The sequence below is a fragment of the Paramacrobiotus metropolitanus genome, unplaced genomic scaffold (genome assembly GCF_019649055.1).
Source record: "Paramacrobiotus metropolitanus isolate TYO unplaced genomic scaffold, Prichtersi_v1.0 Parri_scaffold0000011, whole genome shotgun sequence".
NCBI lineage: Eukaryota > Metazoa > Tardigrada > Eutardigrada > Parachela > Macrobiotidae > Paramacrobiotus > Paramacrobiotus metropolitanus.
In genome coordinates, this window is record NW_026570231.1 from 415,468 (window position 1) to 429,076 (window position 13,609).

General features: G+C 42.4%; 4 protein-coding genes across 7 annotated transcripts; 1 reads left to right on the forward strand and 3 right to left on the reverse strand.

The window, feature by feature from the left end:
• Positions 1-243: 243 nt before the first annotated feature.
• Positions 244-4,465, reverse strand: LOC129583527 (F-box/WD repeat-containing protein 7-like). 2 transcript variants are annotated; one of them, XM_055475339.1, is made up of 9 exons: positions 4,144-4,465; positions 3,534-3,960; positions 2,789-3,055; positions 2,599-2,715; positions 2,335-2,516; positions 1,854-2,115; positions 1,368-1,414; positions 1,146-1,312; positions 244-859 (listed from the first exon to the last, which is right to left on the reverse strand). In XM_055475339.1, exons 2-9 carry the CDS (start codon positions 3,690-3,692, stop codon positions 579-581), a joined length of 1,482 nt encoding a protein of 493 aa, XP_055331314.1. In that variant the 5' UTR covers positions 3,693-3,960; positions 4,144-4,465; the 3' UTR covers positions 244-578. The 2 variants fall into 2 exon arrangements, 1 of the variants encoding a protein (XP_055331314.1); XR_008689790.1 differs by having other exon boundaries at positions 726-859; positions 1,003-1,312; positions 4,144-4,464.
• A 224-nt stretch (positions 4,466-4,689) lies between these two features.
• On the forward strand, positions 4,690-7,140 carry LOC129583538 (serine/arginine-rich splicing factor 3-like). Of its 3 annotated transcripts, XM_055475357.1 has the most exons (3): positions 4,696-4,884; positions 4,974-5,554; positions 5,641-5,834. In XM_055475357.1, exon 2 carries the CDS (start codon positions 4,983-4,985, stop codon positions 5,517-5,519), a length of 537 nt encoding a protein of 178 aa, XP_055331332.1. In that variant the 5' UTR covers positions 4,696-4,884; positions 4,974-4,982; the 3' UTR covers positions 5,520-5,554; positions 5,641-5,834. The 3 variants fall into 3 exon arrangements, with proteins under 3 accessions (XP_055331333.1, XP_055331332.1, XP_055331331.1); XM_055475358.1 differs by having other exon boundaries at positions 4,690-4,819; positions 4,974-5,834; XM_055475356.1 differs by having other exon boundaries at positions 4,974-7,140.
• A 167-nt stretch (positions 7,141-7,307) lies between these two features.
• Positions 7,308-9,193, reverse strand: LOC129583530 (uncharacterized). The gene is made up of 2 exons (XM_055475346.1): positions 8,865-9,193; positions 7,308-8,733 (listed from the first exon to the last, which is right to left on the reverse strand). The coding sequence occupies exon 2, from the start codon at positions 8,700-8,702 to the stop codon at positions 7,548-7,550; it is 1,155 nt and encodes a 384-aa protein (XP_055331321.1). The 5' UTR covers positions 8,703-8,733; positions 8,865-9,193; the 3' UTR covers positions 7,308-7,547.
• Positions 9,194-11,281: 2,088 nt separating this feature from the next.
• Positions 11,282-13,184, reverse strand: LOC129583540 (pigment-dispersing hormone peptides-like). The gene is made up of 4 exons (XM_055475359.1): positions 13,063-13,184; positions 12,700-12,835; positions 11,797-11,897; positions 11,282-11,698 (listed from the first exon to the last, which is right to left on the reverse strand). The coding sequence occupies exons 2-4, from the start codon at positions 12,808-12,810 to the stop codon at positions 11,656-11,658; spliced, it is 255 nt and encodes an 84-aa protein (XP_055331334.1). The 5' UTR covers positions 12,811-12,835; positions 13,063-13,184; the 3' UTR covers positions 11,282-11,655.
• Positions 13,185-13,609: the final 425 nt, after the last annotated feature.

The window sequence follows — 13,609 nt, forward strand, 5'->3', positions numbered from 1 at the left end:
GCGCCAATCTCTATTTTTGGAATTTATTTCTCAATATGTACAAAGTGAGCTTCGCTCAGCAGTTATAATCAAATGAAGAATTTGTCCCAATTAACGTGCGAAGGGACTGTGCACAACACACTCATAGCATTACCGCGCATAATCTCTATTATTACTCTCTAGTCACGACTCTATATATTAAACGAATTATACCTTTCCACGCTATAAAACAATCAAAGGAATTTAGTACGCAGACCGAGGCACTACATAACATCAAATTTAATTGAAATCTTTGACTTCTTTAAACTAACCGCTAAAGACCTTTTCAAAACATCTTTTTCTTTTACAAAGTGGAAGTCTTTTGCAGTATAATCAAAACAACGACTCGAAGATCTGAAGGTAACACTACCAAATAACAAAACCGCACTCCAACTATAACAACAACGAGACCAAATCGAACCATATCATGACTGAGCAAAATAAATACGTTCAACACAGAAGCACAAAAAGGCAGCAAACGATCACACAACAACATTGGAATTCTTCGCGAAACATTCTGGCGTGATAAACTGACCAGTGAATAATAATAATACTCTATGCTAAGTTTCCGTATCAAAATTGAACAACAACAGCTTTGTCTCTTGAACATCCGCTATCGACCGATCGCGACTACCCACGGCACATACCAACGTGCTATGATTAGCTGTGATCCGCCAAACAACACCGCCGATCTCGCGAGTCGGCAGCCGAACAATATCGCGGATAAACGAACCCGTCCGGCGATCCCATAACTTGCAGGTACCATCATCCGCCGAGCTAACTACATAGGTCTCATCCAAATACACGCTAGTGACACCACTGCTGTGCCGAGTCTCAACATCTGCAAAAAGTAATGGCAAAATTAGCAGTGTAACTCGCGGTCCAAACATATGAAGAATTCTGTAGAAGTATAGCATGAAGTCATCAGAACTACTATAATATCCAGAACTGCATCAATTTTACATTATTGCACATAATACTCACGAAAGTGATGCCTTAAACGCGTCTCCTTGCACAGAGTACTACTGCAGTGTAAACCAATAAAACGAATGGTAGATTACCACCACAAAACCGAATTACCACAAAACGTTTACATGACTACTTCTGTTGCGTTAAAACTGCCATACCAGATCCCATAGTTAGTATGCAAGCTCCCGTCTGAATGTTCCAGACATGGATTTCAGAATCCGGGGTGGCTGTAATCACCACATGTTCATCCTGACGGGCTTTACAACTAAGCATCTGATGTCCAACCAGCAAATGCTTCAATGCTCCGGTCTTGACATCCCAGATTCTGTGTACGAAAAATTTACTACCTATGAGAAAATTTAAAGTGGTTGTCCTTTCACCTGATCGTATTCCCCAGAGAGCCACTGACAATATGGACGCCGTCGAACTGAAAACAGAAACATTCAGCACCGAGACAAACAAATTATTAATAAACAGTTACGTTATACTATCATTATACCAGTACAATCCCGCTATTTCGGTGACCTTGCATCGCATCAACATCACGTGCCATTAGGTAATGAAACCAGCTCAGCTCAAATGAGCTGCGTTTTGACGAAATCAAACGCTACTCTAGCTGATTTCCTCAGTTATCAATTTATGCTCAACAACAAGATGCCACCTCGATTAAGCTATCAATTTCATTAGTATGCGGAGCGTAGAAAATCAGGCATTTAATTCAAGGTCATAATTCAATTTCTTCATTTAATGCCGCAAACAGGGCTAAAACACCCACGGCTGAAATACTGTATATACACCAAAAGATGCTGTAAAATCGTGAAATATATAGCGCTAATGCTACAGCTTACTATACTACCGTAACAAACCTGTAGGGCATATAGTCGTTCCGCGTGCCCAAGTAGTACCATAAGGCAAATAAATTCTTTTGGATGCCAAACACGGACATGAGTATCATAAGATCCGCTGACAATATAGATCCCATTATAACGGACACAGCGTATGGCTCGCGTATGTCCCATCAACACTCCTAAGCAGCCGTTCATACGCTTGTTGCTGGTCCAATCATTGCAGGCATCCAGACCGACATTCCAAACGCGCAATGTACAATCCCGAGATCCACTAACACATCTAAAGATATAACCCGTCGGACGAGAAAAACAAACTGACAACACAAACGGCACACGGCGAAGCAACATAGTGAACAACAACCTCAGAATTCAAATAACCGATACGTATCTTTAATGAAATCAGTTCGCGATTAAAATGCTATGGGGAACTGAATGAGAAAAACGAACGAGCTGAGAGGAAGCAAAAAAAAACAAGCGTATAATACAACGTGCAACATACATCCCATCTTTCAGCGCCAAACAGCGGACAGTTTGTGCATGGCCGACCATCACGGTATCCAATTCGCCAGTTTCCAAGTTCCATATCCGAACGGTACGGTCTACACTGGCACTAACAAGCAGAGATCCTTCGACTTCCATCGCCCAGATACCAGCTTCATGGCCGGGTAAGGTGTACAAACACTGAAATATATCAGAAAATCTGAAAAACTGAAACGCGAAAAAAGCTGAACTAAAAATTTAGAGCATAGACACATTACAATACCTGTCCGCGCTGAACGGACCACACTTTAATTATTCCATCGTCAGAGCCACTAACAATTCTGTTGTCATCTGTCAGTAACAAACAGGTTATCATGTGGCCTTGGTGCGCTGGTAGCTCCTAACAAAATGTTAGTACCTCATATTACTATTCAGAAAGATCTCAAAATGTTGCGTAAATTCCGCTAACGTACCTTGACTGGTCGAGTGGAACCGTATCTCCAATTGCGAGATACCACAAAATGCCGTGCAAAATTCACTTTCCACAAACTCCTGGTTAATCTACGCACTAAACTATGTTTCAGCAGCGGAAGGTCTGCACGTCGATCCGAGAATCCTTGCTGCCTGTTTTTATTTCGCCACAAAAGATCACTCTCTCCAAACCGACACCAAGAGAGACACACTTGCGACGCTCGACAAATGTCTTTGGCTTCCAAGTACGCAAAGATTCGAAGAGTCAACTACGACAATCCATTGACCAAAAACATATAACGGCAGAATCGGCAGAATTATCACAGCATATTAGTTTATTGTATTAAATTTCTGAACAACGAAATAAAAAATTATCATAATTAATTAAGTACAGAAACTGCTTCTATAGGTGACTACTCGTACCATAATTATCGTCACTATACAGTACTCGTACCGATTGAATTCTATTATTAGGTAGTATATTGTAAGTACTGCATATTTCAATTTTTCGAAATTTTTGCAGACTTAATTTAGACCAGAGCTTATCAAAACCAAAACAAGTCAGTAAAAAAATTATTTATTGATGACTTGTTTTGGCTTTTAATTTTTTAATTATTTATATATTTTATAAATTAGCATACATTAGTTTCTATATTTTAAACGCTTTAGTATTTTGTCAGCAGCATTCATGCACCAAGACCCTCATCACAAACAAAACCAATACGGACGAAACACGAACGCACATACCTCTTCAGGCAGCAAAGAGATCAGATCAAATGCTTCCAAAGCGTTCTCACAGGCGTCTTGTAAAATTGAAGTCGAAGCCTCTTCGGAATCACCAAACATTTCTCCAGAAGACTGTGCTTCGTCCATAATTTTCGAAGCACAAATCAACGACATACGCATTAAAAAACTGCCACTTTCCCCGTCCGTTGGGAGAATCCAAATGTTTAGTCGTTTCAGAAACACTCTGCTTAAACAATCTCCTAAAACAAGCACACCACCAGAAGGTCGTGGAATCCCAAGATAGGTCTGGTACTCTCCATTTTAAAGTAACATTCTAAGGAGGCAGCGCATCGCGGAAGGCAATCTTGGAACATCAACGTTCGCTGTCTTAGTTTCTGGATATCAAGCCGTCCGAAAGGGGAAACCGCAAAAGCGAAGCTGAGAGAGCCTAAAAAAATGGACAGCAAGACTGCAAGAGATAACTAAAAACCCGAAGACTGAAGAGCAATAAAACTCGTTGCTGAATAAACGGCGTCTACTTACTGAGATAGTAGCTTACTAGGTAACTAGTGCGATATTTTTATTTGCACAAAGTATGGTAATAATTATTGAACTTGCTTGCTCAACTCACCCTTTTGCTTGAGAGTGACAAGCCAGAATCCAGAATCCTGCCAGATCCATGAAAACGGAAGCCAACTTCCAAACTGAAGTTTTGAGTTCTGGACTTGATTCAAGTCATACTGATAGGTAAAACAACAAATAATATAACGCAACAAATAAAACAGGAAAGAACTCGACAGTATGAACTAAATATTCGATTTCACAAAATATTGCTGACGTTTTACTTGTTTAAAAGTTTAAAATACTAGTACTGGTAGAACTACACTTACTGTAAATTACTTTTTTACTTTGAAAAATACTTTTACGAGTAAGTTACTGTAAGTAATTTGATCTTTTTCAAATTGAAATATTTCGGGGTTCGGGCACGGGCAAAAATATAATCGATGCGCATTGGCGCATGCAATAAAACTGTGGGCATTTTGGAAATAAAAATAAATTCGATGCGCACGTATGATTGGCTGATGCTCATGCGACGACCATTCCCAGCTTTGGTACAGCCCATAATATGGCATTGCGGATCGTAGATACATTAGAGCACGAGATTTGTCCCAGAATACGCAAGGTCGGCACTCGGCACTCGGTAGTGGTAACTCGCAGTTCTCCGCACAGAAAATACCTTTGCAGTTTTGATGCAATATTAACCTGATTTTTTTATTCAGCTTGGCTAATTAAGCTAAGTTTAGTTTGTAAGTGAGGTTAATATCCATTTTCGCAGTTCTCTTGACATCTTATACTGCTATCGTTTTTCAAAGTAAGACTTTCGAACTTGAAAGCAGCGCCTTCTTGGCGCTTTTCGAAATAGATGTGATGCAGATCTTGACGGATATTTTCTCTTTTCAGTAAACCAAAATGGCACGATCTGGGAGTAATTTTCGTGGGCCGTGTCCGCTTGATTGCAAAGTGTATGTAGGTGATCTGGGAACCAATGGAGATCGGCGTGAGCTTGAAGATGCGTTCGGCCGTTACGGACCTCTGCGGAATGTGTGGGTTGCCCGTAATCCACCGGGTTTTGCCTTCGTCGAATTCGAGGATCCGCGCGATGCCGAAGACGCTTCCCGTGAATTGGATGGGCGAACGCTATGTGGGCGTCGTGTGCGCGTGGAAATGTCCAGTGGACGCAGCAAGCCGAAGCGTTTTGGAGAAGGTCGCCGCGATGATCGCGATCGTCGTGGCGGTCGGGATCGGGATGATCGTCGAGGAGGACGAAATGGTCGCGATCGTGATTCGCGCAGCCGCAGTCGGGACCGTGATCATCGACGTCGTTCGCGGAGTCCGCGCGATGCCAAACGTGAACGTTCCCGTTCGGGATCCCCGCGCAATGATGACAGTCGTCGCCGAGGACGAGCTGGATCGGAGGAGAAGAATGGCGTTAAAAGCGAAGATTAAGCCCTTCATTTTATCCAACACCAGCCGAATCAGTGGCGCGTGTTTGTCTTGTTTATTTGTTTTCGTTATTTTGTTTAGCATTCCATTCCACTTGGTTTTAATCCAGCGCTCTAATATGTAGGTCGCGTCTCATCTGTCATCGCAGACTGTTACTACTTGTCATCGGTACTACCGCTCTTCTGCTCTTCACGCACCTTTGTGTTTGAAAATTCATCCAGTTTTACTACGCTGCTCTTACTGTCACCGCGTCTTCATTTTCCAAGTGTGAATGATTCAGTGGCTCTTCTGTATCAACAGCCTCCCCCTCGTCAGTGTGTTCTTCTGTTCTCCTCACCTGTAGTACAGAATGATCGAAACTGACTGCAACACCATGCAAGGGCGACTAACGAACCTGTCTGCGATTGTCACACCGTTAACACAGAGCACCACTTCCGGCCGTGATGCTACCACCTCACAAAGCTACCATCAGCCAGTAGTAAAATCAACGCATCATGGTGTGCAGCGATCGCCAGCAGCTGTGCGATTAAACGTCTTAATTGCTGCCAAATCAGGTACTGATATGGTGAGGCATTAAATTGTAGAAATTTAATTTATTGCTGAAATTACAGGTTTGTTTTAAAATGTTTAGCTGTGCATGACAGTAGAGAGCCGAGAGTCAGGGACTAAAATCGACGAATGCGTCGCATTCGCCCGATCAGTCCTCGTATTTTCGATGCATAAAACCATAAGTAGCATCTGCTCTCCGGAGTATAAAACAGAAAGTGAAAAAGGGAAAACGAGACAAATCGTAAGGGGTATCCAGCTGATGCGATTTTTCGTTAGACTAATAGAGCTAGCCAGAAGATTCCTGACTGGTGAGTGGTGAGTTACAAAGCCTGCAGCGCAGACAGCTTCCGGTCGTGAAGGAGCGTTTATAATCAGATTCTCGTCGTTATCATTAGACGTGGGGTCGAGTCTGACTCAGCCGTTCAGACACTTAGTTTGTAAACTGCATCAGCAAAATTTTGCTATATAATTGGCTGATTTGATTGGTCTTAGTAGTATCGAAAAATTTTAAATTGGCTGAAATTCTTACCAGCTAAAAGAACCGGCAACTATTTAATCTTGTGGTTTTGTTATAAAATACAGACGATATATCAGTATTTGTGAATATTGCGACTTTTGCTGGATGTTTAAAAATTGCCTTTTAGCATTGTGGATCTTTTAACATCAGTTTTTTACCGAAAAGATCGGAAAATGCGGGAATTCCCCCGGCTCATTTTGCAGCATCAAAACGAGCAGCACGACATGGACACTGATTGGATAAAGCTGCAAAGTTGAAATAATTACGGAATACCAATTCTGAATTTTCTTACAGGACGAGCGTAGGCTTTATTTAGTGCAGTACAATTTTCATTTGGAAGATTTTGCAGTGTGCACGAACTTTTAGTAAGCGTCCTTACTTAATTGTCTTCATACGGTATGCAGTTTTTTCATACGGTATCTTTTTTTTGTTACTTATTGCTCACGATATGGTGGTGTTTGCCACTGTTTGGGTATCGTTTGCTGTTGTCGTTTACATTCATTACAAGTACTGGTGGTATGGGCGGTTTTCTGAGAATCAAATGCTTACTGTTAATGAGTTTTCTAATCTCCTGACATGTTGTTGTTTGGGATTTATAGTCGCTGGCCGACTCACTGCGAGACCAGACAAATAAAATATTACTGTCATATGTGTATCAGCTGAGACTTCTTTTGCATTTGTAGTACGCGTGTACTGTAATCCCGTGCAGTTTTACTTTAGGATCCTTTATACGAGCACAGATGGCCGTGCGTTATTTTTGCAATAAAATAAAGTTAAATTTGTACGAAAAAACCAGAAAAATGGATACTCATATCTTGCTTAAATGATTATGTCCGTAAGCAATACACGCAAACTCTCAGAGGGCGCGGCACATTGCTCATTGTCCAACTTACAGTTAAAAACCATACTTCACAATTATAAGAAATTTATTCGTATAAGAAAAACGTCAGCCTCAGTCGAAGGTATCACTTCTCATTGCTCCTTGCCTCCTTAGAAGACTTCTTTGGAGATTTTTTATGGCGCAAGGAATCCTTCTTTGAATGTTCTCTACTAGAAGCCGCCGCCAATCGCGCTTTCGTTCGGCTGGTGTCCAACTTCTTTCCCTCAAATTTCACATTGTGCAAGGCCCAATTGGCAATGACCAAGAAGGGATATTTATCCGCCTGCTGACGATCCAGGCCGTCCTTTTCCTCCTTCAGCTTATTAGTTTCTTCCCGAAGATTGTTGCGTGACTTGAGAAGTTCCTCGTAGGAAGGCAGTTTGCGGATACTGCTGGCCATATCGAGATACTCTTTAAATCGTGCCTCCGTCTTATTCGCCTGCTCCAGTTTCTTTTGTTGGTTGGCGATCTGGTTCTTCACGTCCTCGATGGCCAGCGCCAATTCATCGGGCAAACGAGCATCCGTCTCGGCGTTTCTCCGCACTGATTCAGCACAACAGGTGAGTCTAGTCAGTGTCAGCTCCTCACAGCGCAAAAACATCTGCACTTTCTCAAACAGCACTTCCAGTTCCCGGCGTGTCTGCTGCTCTCGCACGGCACTGACAAAGGCAAAAATATTCGCTGTTAATGTTTTGATGCCGCGATGACTGCTGGCAATGGGATTGCCCGCTTCAAACATGAGTTTGCGCCGAATGATTGCGTCGTCCGTGTTGGAAAGAGAGGTCTTCTTTGGCATGGTAGCAATAGCGAGCGGCGTCCATCGCGCCAACTCAGTATCGCGCACCGGCGGGCCTTTAGATTCTTCTTCTTTCGTAATGGTCGGGGGTTCTGCGGACGCAATAAGCAAAGGCTTGAGTGTTGCCAGAACAGGTTTACTACTGCTGGAGGAGTCTCGCAGGCTGGGAGATGGACGCACTGTTTCGGCAAGAGCAGGGAGAGGATCGACAATTTTCAGCTTGGGAGTATATGGGGCAATGGAGGATGAGGATGATTCTGAAGTATTCGATGGGGAACCGAGTTTGGGCTTTTTAGAAGGCGACGGGTTGACTATCTCTTGTTCCGAAGCACGTACTGGAGACACAGGCTCAAACAAATCCTTTTTCGATGACATAGTGTGAGGTGTAGGAGGAGAAGAACTTGTCAAAACCACAAGATTCAAAGATATCCAATCATCGCACATACAGAAAGCAAGTTGCTGCGTTGCAGTACTTCTATAATAAATTATTTTAATGCTGATAAGTGATAGATGATATTATTACTACTCTGAATCACGGTACGCACACCCGAATGCGGATTGTATGGAGGCACTGCTGTTATATTGCTATACTCGTAATACACTCACCTGAAGGCGGTGTCAGTCCCGGGGTCCGGCGCGCACTACCCGCACTGGTCCCGCAGCATGTCTTGGTAACAACGCCTTCCGTATTTGTGTTGCGGTGCGCCTGGGAGCACTAATCGTTACTCCCCACGTTTGGCGTTTGTGTTTGTGACGGGCTGGTGACGATCTGGGCCGGCACGGGCTTCGCTATTAACGTTCAGCCGGAAGATTGCCGCGACACGATGGTATCAGCAGGGAGTTTACCTGCGCCTGAAGGCGGCCGGTTTCCCAGCCAGAATGGAGCCCATAGGTCTGTCTGTGAAAGATCTCCAAATTCCGGCTGTGATTTCTCTTGTACTATGGAAGCGTGGAACGCCGCTGGCAGTGGATGTAACCTGCGTGGACACTGGATGCCTTGTACACTGGCCGTACGTACAGCTGTGATCGAAGAAACAGCAGCGGTGCACGCGGAAAGAGGATTAGTTAATCAAGCATCGTTGGCTGCAGCGAAGATGTTACTTTATACCTGAATTCTACGGACCATGGGGAGATGGAACTAAATAAAACGCTATAGTGGAGAAAGTTGGAAACGGCATAGCTACCGCCACAGTTAGCGACCAAGCAACGGGCAAAAGAGTTTTGTAAATTTGTTAAGCAGCGGCTGTCTTAATTACTGTTGTAATACGCATAAATACTGTAGTAATACGCCCTACGCTTAAATACCTGAACGCCATTGTGAAGCGCACCCTCGCATCGGCCGGCTTCGAAAGCGAACTAGAACCACAAGGTATCTTCCCTACAGACAGCAAGCGCCCAGACGGCGTTACCTTGACACCATGGGAGAGACCGAGAGAGGACGGATGTTGGCATGGGATGCCACTTGGGTCAACACAATGGCCATATCGCACATCGTCGCGACATCCGCACGAGCGGGAGCAGCAGCAGCACAGGCAGAGAGCAGGGCAAGATCGAGAAATATCGCGATATCGGCCAGGACTACCTATTCCGTGCTCTGGGTTTTGAGACGCTCGGACCGCCCGGACCGGAAGCTGTCCGCACAATAACGGAATTCGGACAGAAAATACGACAGGAAACCGGCGAAAAACGAGCCACGGAATATCTTCGCCAGCGGATCAGCATATAAATCCAACGAGGAAATGCGGCATCGATCATGGGGACGGCGCCGATGGGAGCTAATTTAGACCAACTTTTTTCTGTGATTAGGCCGCCTGTGTCGATTGATGCTTAATCAGTGATAGTTTCCGAAGCTTTTGTTAAAACTACTCGTGTTGTTAATGGTGATGACTTTAATAAATGACACTGTAGTAATTTCTTAGTAACAGAACGAGGAAATGCGATATAGAAGTATACCGTATGTGTGATGGGTACAATCCTTGAAAAGGAGAGCATAGACGTGTTTTGGTTAAGATATTGTTGTAGTACGGTTTGTACTTGCTTCAAGCCAGGCACAGTTTTTACACAGTTTGTATTTTAAGTGATACCCGGTCCTGGTGATACTTATTAAAACGTCAATATTTTTCTAAAAAACGTGAACACAAAAAACACTCTAATAAACTTATTGTTAGGTACTTCTACATCTAAATGACTGGGTAGATTATTTAGATTATTTAATGTAAGTAATAAGAATAAAGTTATTCGTTAATCGAGTACAGTACTGCCTGTACTGGGTATCGTAGTGGTTATAGCCGTTAAAATGAAAATGCTGATACATACTACGGTAGTACATAGGCTGAAACATAAACCCCGTGCAAGTTGCAACCCAGCTAATTTATCTTTTGCCGGGACTGGAACCCGTGCGGAATTCTGGGAAAATCTGCGGATCGCGGGAGTTTGTGAACTACAGTTTCTTATTGTTCAAGCACAACACGTATTTTTGAACCACTAAGAAACTAGCTGCACAATGCGCCTTTATTGTTTTTCAACTTTTGCCCGGCCTGGCAGTATCTATTAAAAATTGCTACTTAGTAATGGAAATAATCATCTAATTAGCACCCAGCTCCGATTCAGTCTATAATTTTGCTTTTCGCAATCACAGTGATCATTTGGAATGTTTTCGAGAATGTATAGAGAGGTTCCCGAAACAATGTACAAGTAATGTACTCGAGTACAAGGGCACCTCAAATTGTGCTCCAGGTTTTAATCGTCCACAATTAAGTTCCACTGGATGTTAACGGAAGCAGTACTCTTACCCTCGAGTTACGACCGTTTTTCCTCCTGTTACTGTTCTATCACTTCTATGTAACCAGCTTTAGCTGGTGCTCAACTGGTCGCCCGTTATGATTTCAACATAAACACCGTATCGTATAAGCACTATATCGATTTTTGGTTTTTGTTATCGTTTTTGCCGGGAAAACTTGTGAGCGCCATTTAATTACATTCGTGGTAAACATTCAGTGCATCTCAGGCATGAATGGAGCATCTGGCTGCACTTGAATTTATCGCAATCACAATGACCTTTTAACCACAGGGCTTCATTTAGCTGTTTTCAATTAATAATCGCAGCACTGAACAGTAATCTTAAGTGGGAGTAACAGAATGGCCATAAAATGAATCGGCACATTATGTGATCTGGAAGATTTGTTATAGTGATTTGTTATTGAACACGATCACGATGGTAATTGACGTAACGCAGCAATTCAAATTTTACAGCCACTAGCGGCATCGGCATTCGAAAGGTTAATTAAAGCCAAACTGGACGTGGCAGTTTGAGGTTGGTTAAAGGAATAACATGGCTTTTGACATCTTTGTTATAGCTGTTGGATACAAAAACTAATTGCGCAAAGGTGTTCTCGTTTTATCGACCTTTGTCCTTCAGAAGCCGAGGAAGACCGATCAGACTGAAAAAGGGAATCGCGTGAATCGGTGAACGGTTGAATGCGCGAATGCACGTGCTAATGATCGGGAAATTGTTGCGTACTAAGTCAGGTGAAGTTACCTGTTCAACACTTCGGCATTTCGTTTTTCGGTAGACAGATAATCGCTGTAGTCATTCGAGCTTGCGATCTTCAGGATGTAGGTAGCCAAACTGGCAATTGCCTATAACAATATTTCGAAAAAAACTGAAACGGGACAGGGCGTATTTGGTAATGGTCATCTTTTGTCGTTACGGTCATCTACAGTTACGCACTGCAAAGATTCTTTAATTTTTGCTACACCTGTAGAGTTCTCCAGTTTGAGTGCAATCTGGGCTTTGCTGAAGCCAACAAACATATGGAAATTTTCCATCGCAAAAGAAAATTACGACTTCCTTTGATGCTTATAAAATCTTTAATTATATACTTATGTTTTCGATTAGAGATCTTTATTCTGAATTACAAGTTTCACTATTTAACCGCTTTGTACTCAACCGAGAACAATTAACTTTCATTGAAAAGAGATTTCTAATCCAGCTGACGAAATTTATGCATTTGCATTTAATGTTGACACTAACCATTATAAACAACTTCGAACTTACACGAAGTAAGTTTACAAAACTCTAACGTTTCTATAATTGTTTCAAACTTTGGCCGGAAATTAATTAATTACACCTTGTTAGTACCTGGGCAATAATCAACACAAGTAACAGAACGATAGATAACACTAAAAATATTAAAAAGTGAAACAAACCGAAACAGCGACGTTTCGGAACATCAGGTACTATAATACTTCTAACAATATGTACTTATACCGAAAATCAGGTGCCCTACAGGCTACAGACAGTTAGTGTGGTGTCTAAATAGAGGTATTTCACTGGCTTGTGAAATGTACAAAATTACTGTACATTCATGTAAATATACAATAATTAGAATAACCAACATAGATACATGAAAAATAATTTCAAAATACGTTAAGCTGATACCTGTCGCTGGCTGGTAGAAAGGTCACCATTTCCATCTCCAACAGGCGACGCCGCAATCATTTGGGACGCCAGCACGCAAACAGCAACCAACGCAAAGAAAACAGCCTTCATGGTAATTGTTTTTTGATATTTCACCCTGCAAAATGCGCATGTTTATTTCTAACCGGTTATCAAGCAACATGAAAATGAATGACAAAGATCGACATAATCTATTTTGGGAAGATATTAATGCTACTGACACGATGAGCGAACAAAGTGATAGGAATCTGCCATTTCAAGCCGGAAGAGCATGGAGATGTAGAAATTAGCCACTTGCCACAGCAGATGGACAGAGAAATTAAATGGAAAACAAGCATCACTTACCCGTTAAAACTTGTCAGCGATTTCCGGCTTGTACAGGATGGAAGTAATAGTGAGAGTGTAATGTCACTATGACTATATCGTGTCTACGTCCCAAGTGAACGCGGTGGCGGTCTTTATATATTAAGTATTGGTCTGGTGCGATAATGGTTGTGATTTCGCTGTATTATGCATTAGAAATGTGACTGGGAATTAGCTGATGACGCTGATTTCCGGTGCGTCAGCCAGCCCAATTGTGGCATGGTTAATCTCTGGATGAGCAGGCTGCTGTCACTTTATACACTACACTAACTTTCTGTAGGGCTTCCACTTGGCTTTTCTTGATTCAATTCAGTCAGAATACTGAATTTACTAAGGTGGAAAAGTGAAACGCGTTTGGCGGTTGGCGTTCTCAGGGATAGGCTTGATTTTCAACATAGTTCGCTACCGGCACACTGCAACAGCACTTTCTGGGTTTGCGAATACTTTACAATGAATGACAGTAAAGAATATTGATTTGCATTTACTGTACTTAGAATTTACTATTTATTTGTAAATAATATGGAAATCA

Excerpts from the sequence above, each read along its gene's own strand:
- LOC129583527 (XM_055475339.1), bottom strand. The coding sequence starts at position 3,692 with ATGCGTATGTCGTTGATTTGTGCTTCGAAAATTATGGACGAAGCACAG. Across the intron at positions 3,056-3,533 it reads TCTCTTTGCTGCCTGAAGAG|TTGACTCTTCGAATCTTTGC; the intron begins GTATGTGCGTTC and ends GGATTGTCGTAG. Across the intron at positions 1,415-1,853 it reads AACGACTATATGCCCTACAG|TTCGACGGCGTCCATATTGT; the intron begins GTTTGTTACGGT and ends TTCTGTTTTCAG.
- LOC129583538 (XM_055475358.1), top strand. The coding sequence starts at position 4,983 with ATGGCACGATCTGGGAGTAATTTTCGTGGGCCGTGTCCGCTTGATTGC.
- LOC129583530 (XM_055475346.1), bottom strand. The coding sequence starts at position 8,702 with ATGTGCGATGATTGGATATCTTTGAATCTTGTGGTTTTGACAAGTTCT.
- LOC129583540 (XM_055475359.1), bottom strand. The coding sequence starts at position 12,810 with ATGAAGGCTGTTTTCTTTGCGTTGGTTGCTGTTTGCGTGCTGGCGTCC. Across the intron at positions 11,898-12,699 it reads TTTCTACCAGCCAGCGACAG|GCAATTGCCAGTTTGGCTAC; the intron begins GTATCAGCTTAA and ends ATATTGTTATAG. Across the intron at positions 11,699-11,796 it reads AATGCCGAAGTGTTGAACAG|TCTGATCGGTCTTCCTCGGC; the intron begins GTAACTTCACCT and ends TCCCTTTTTCAG.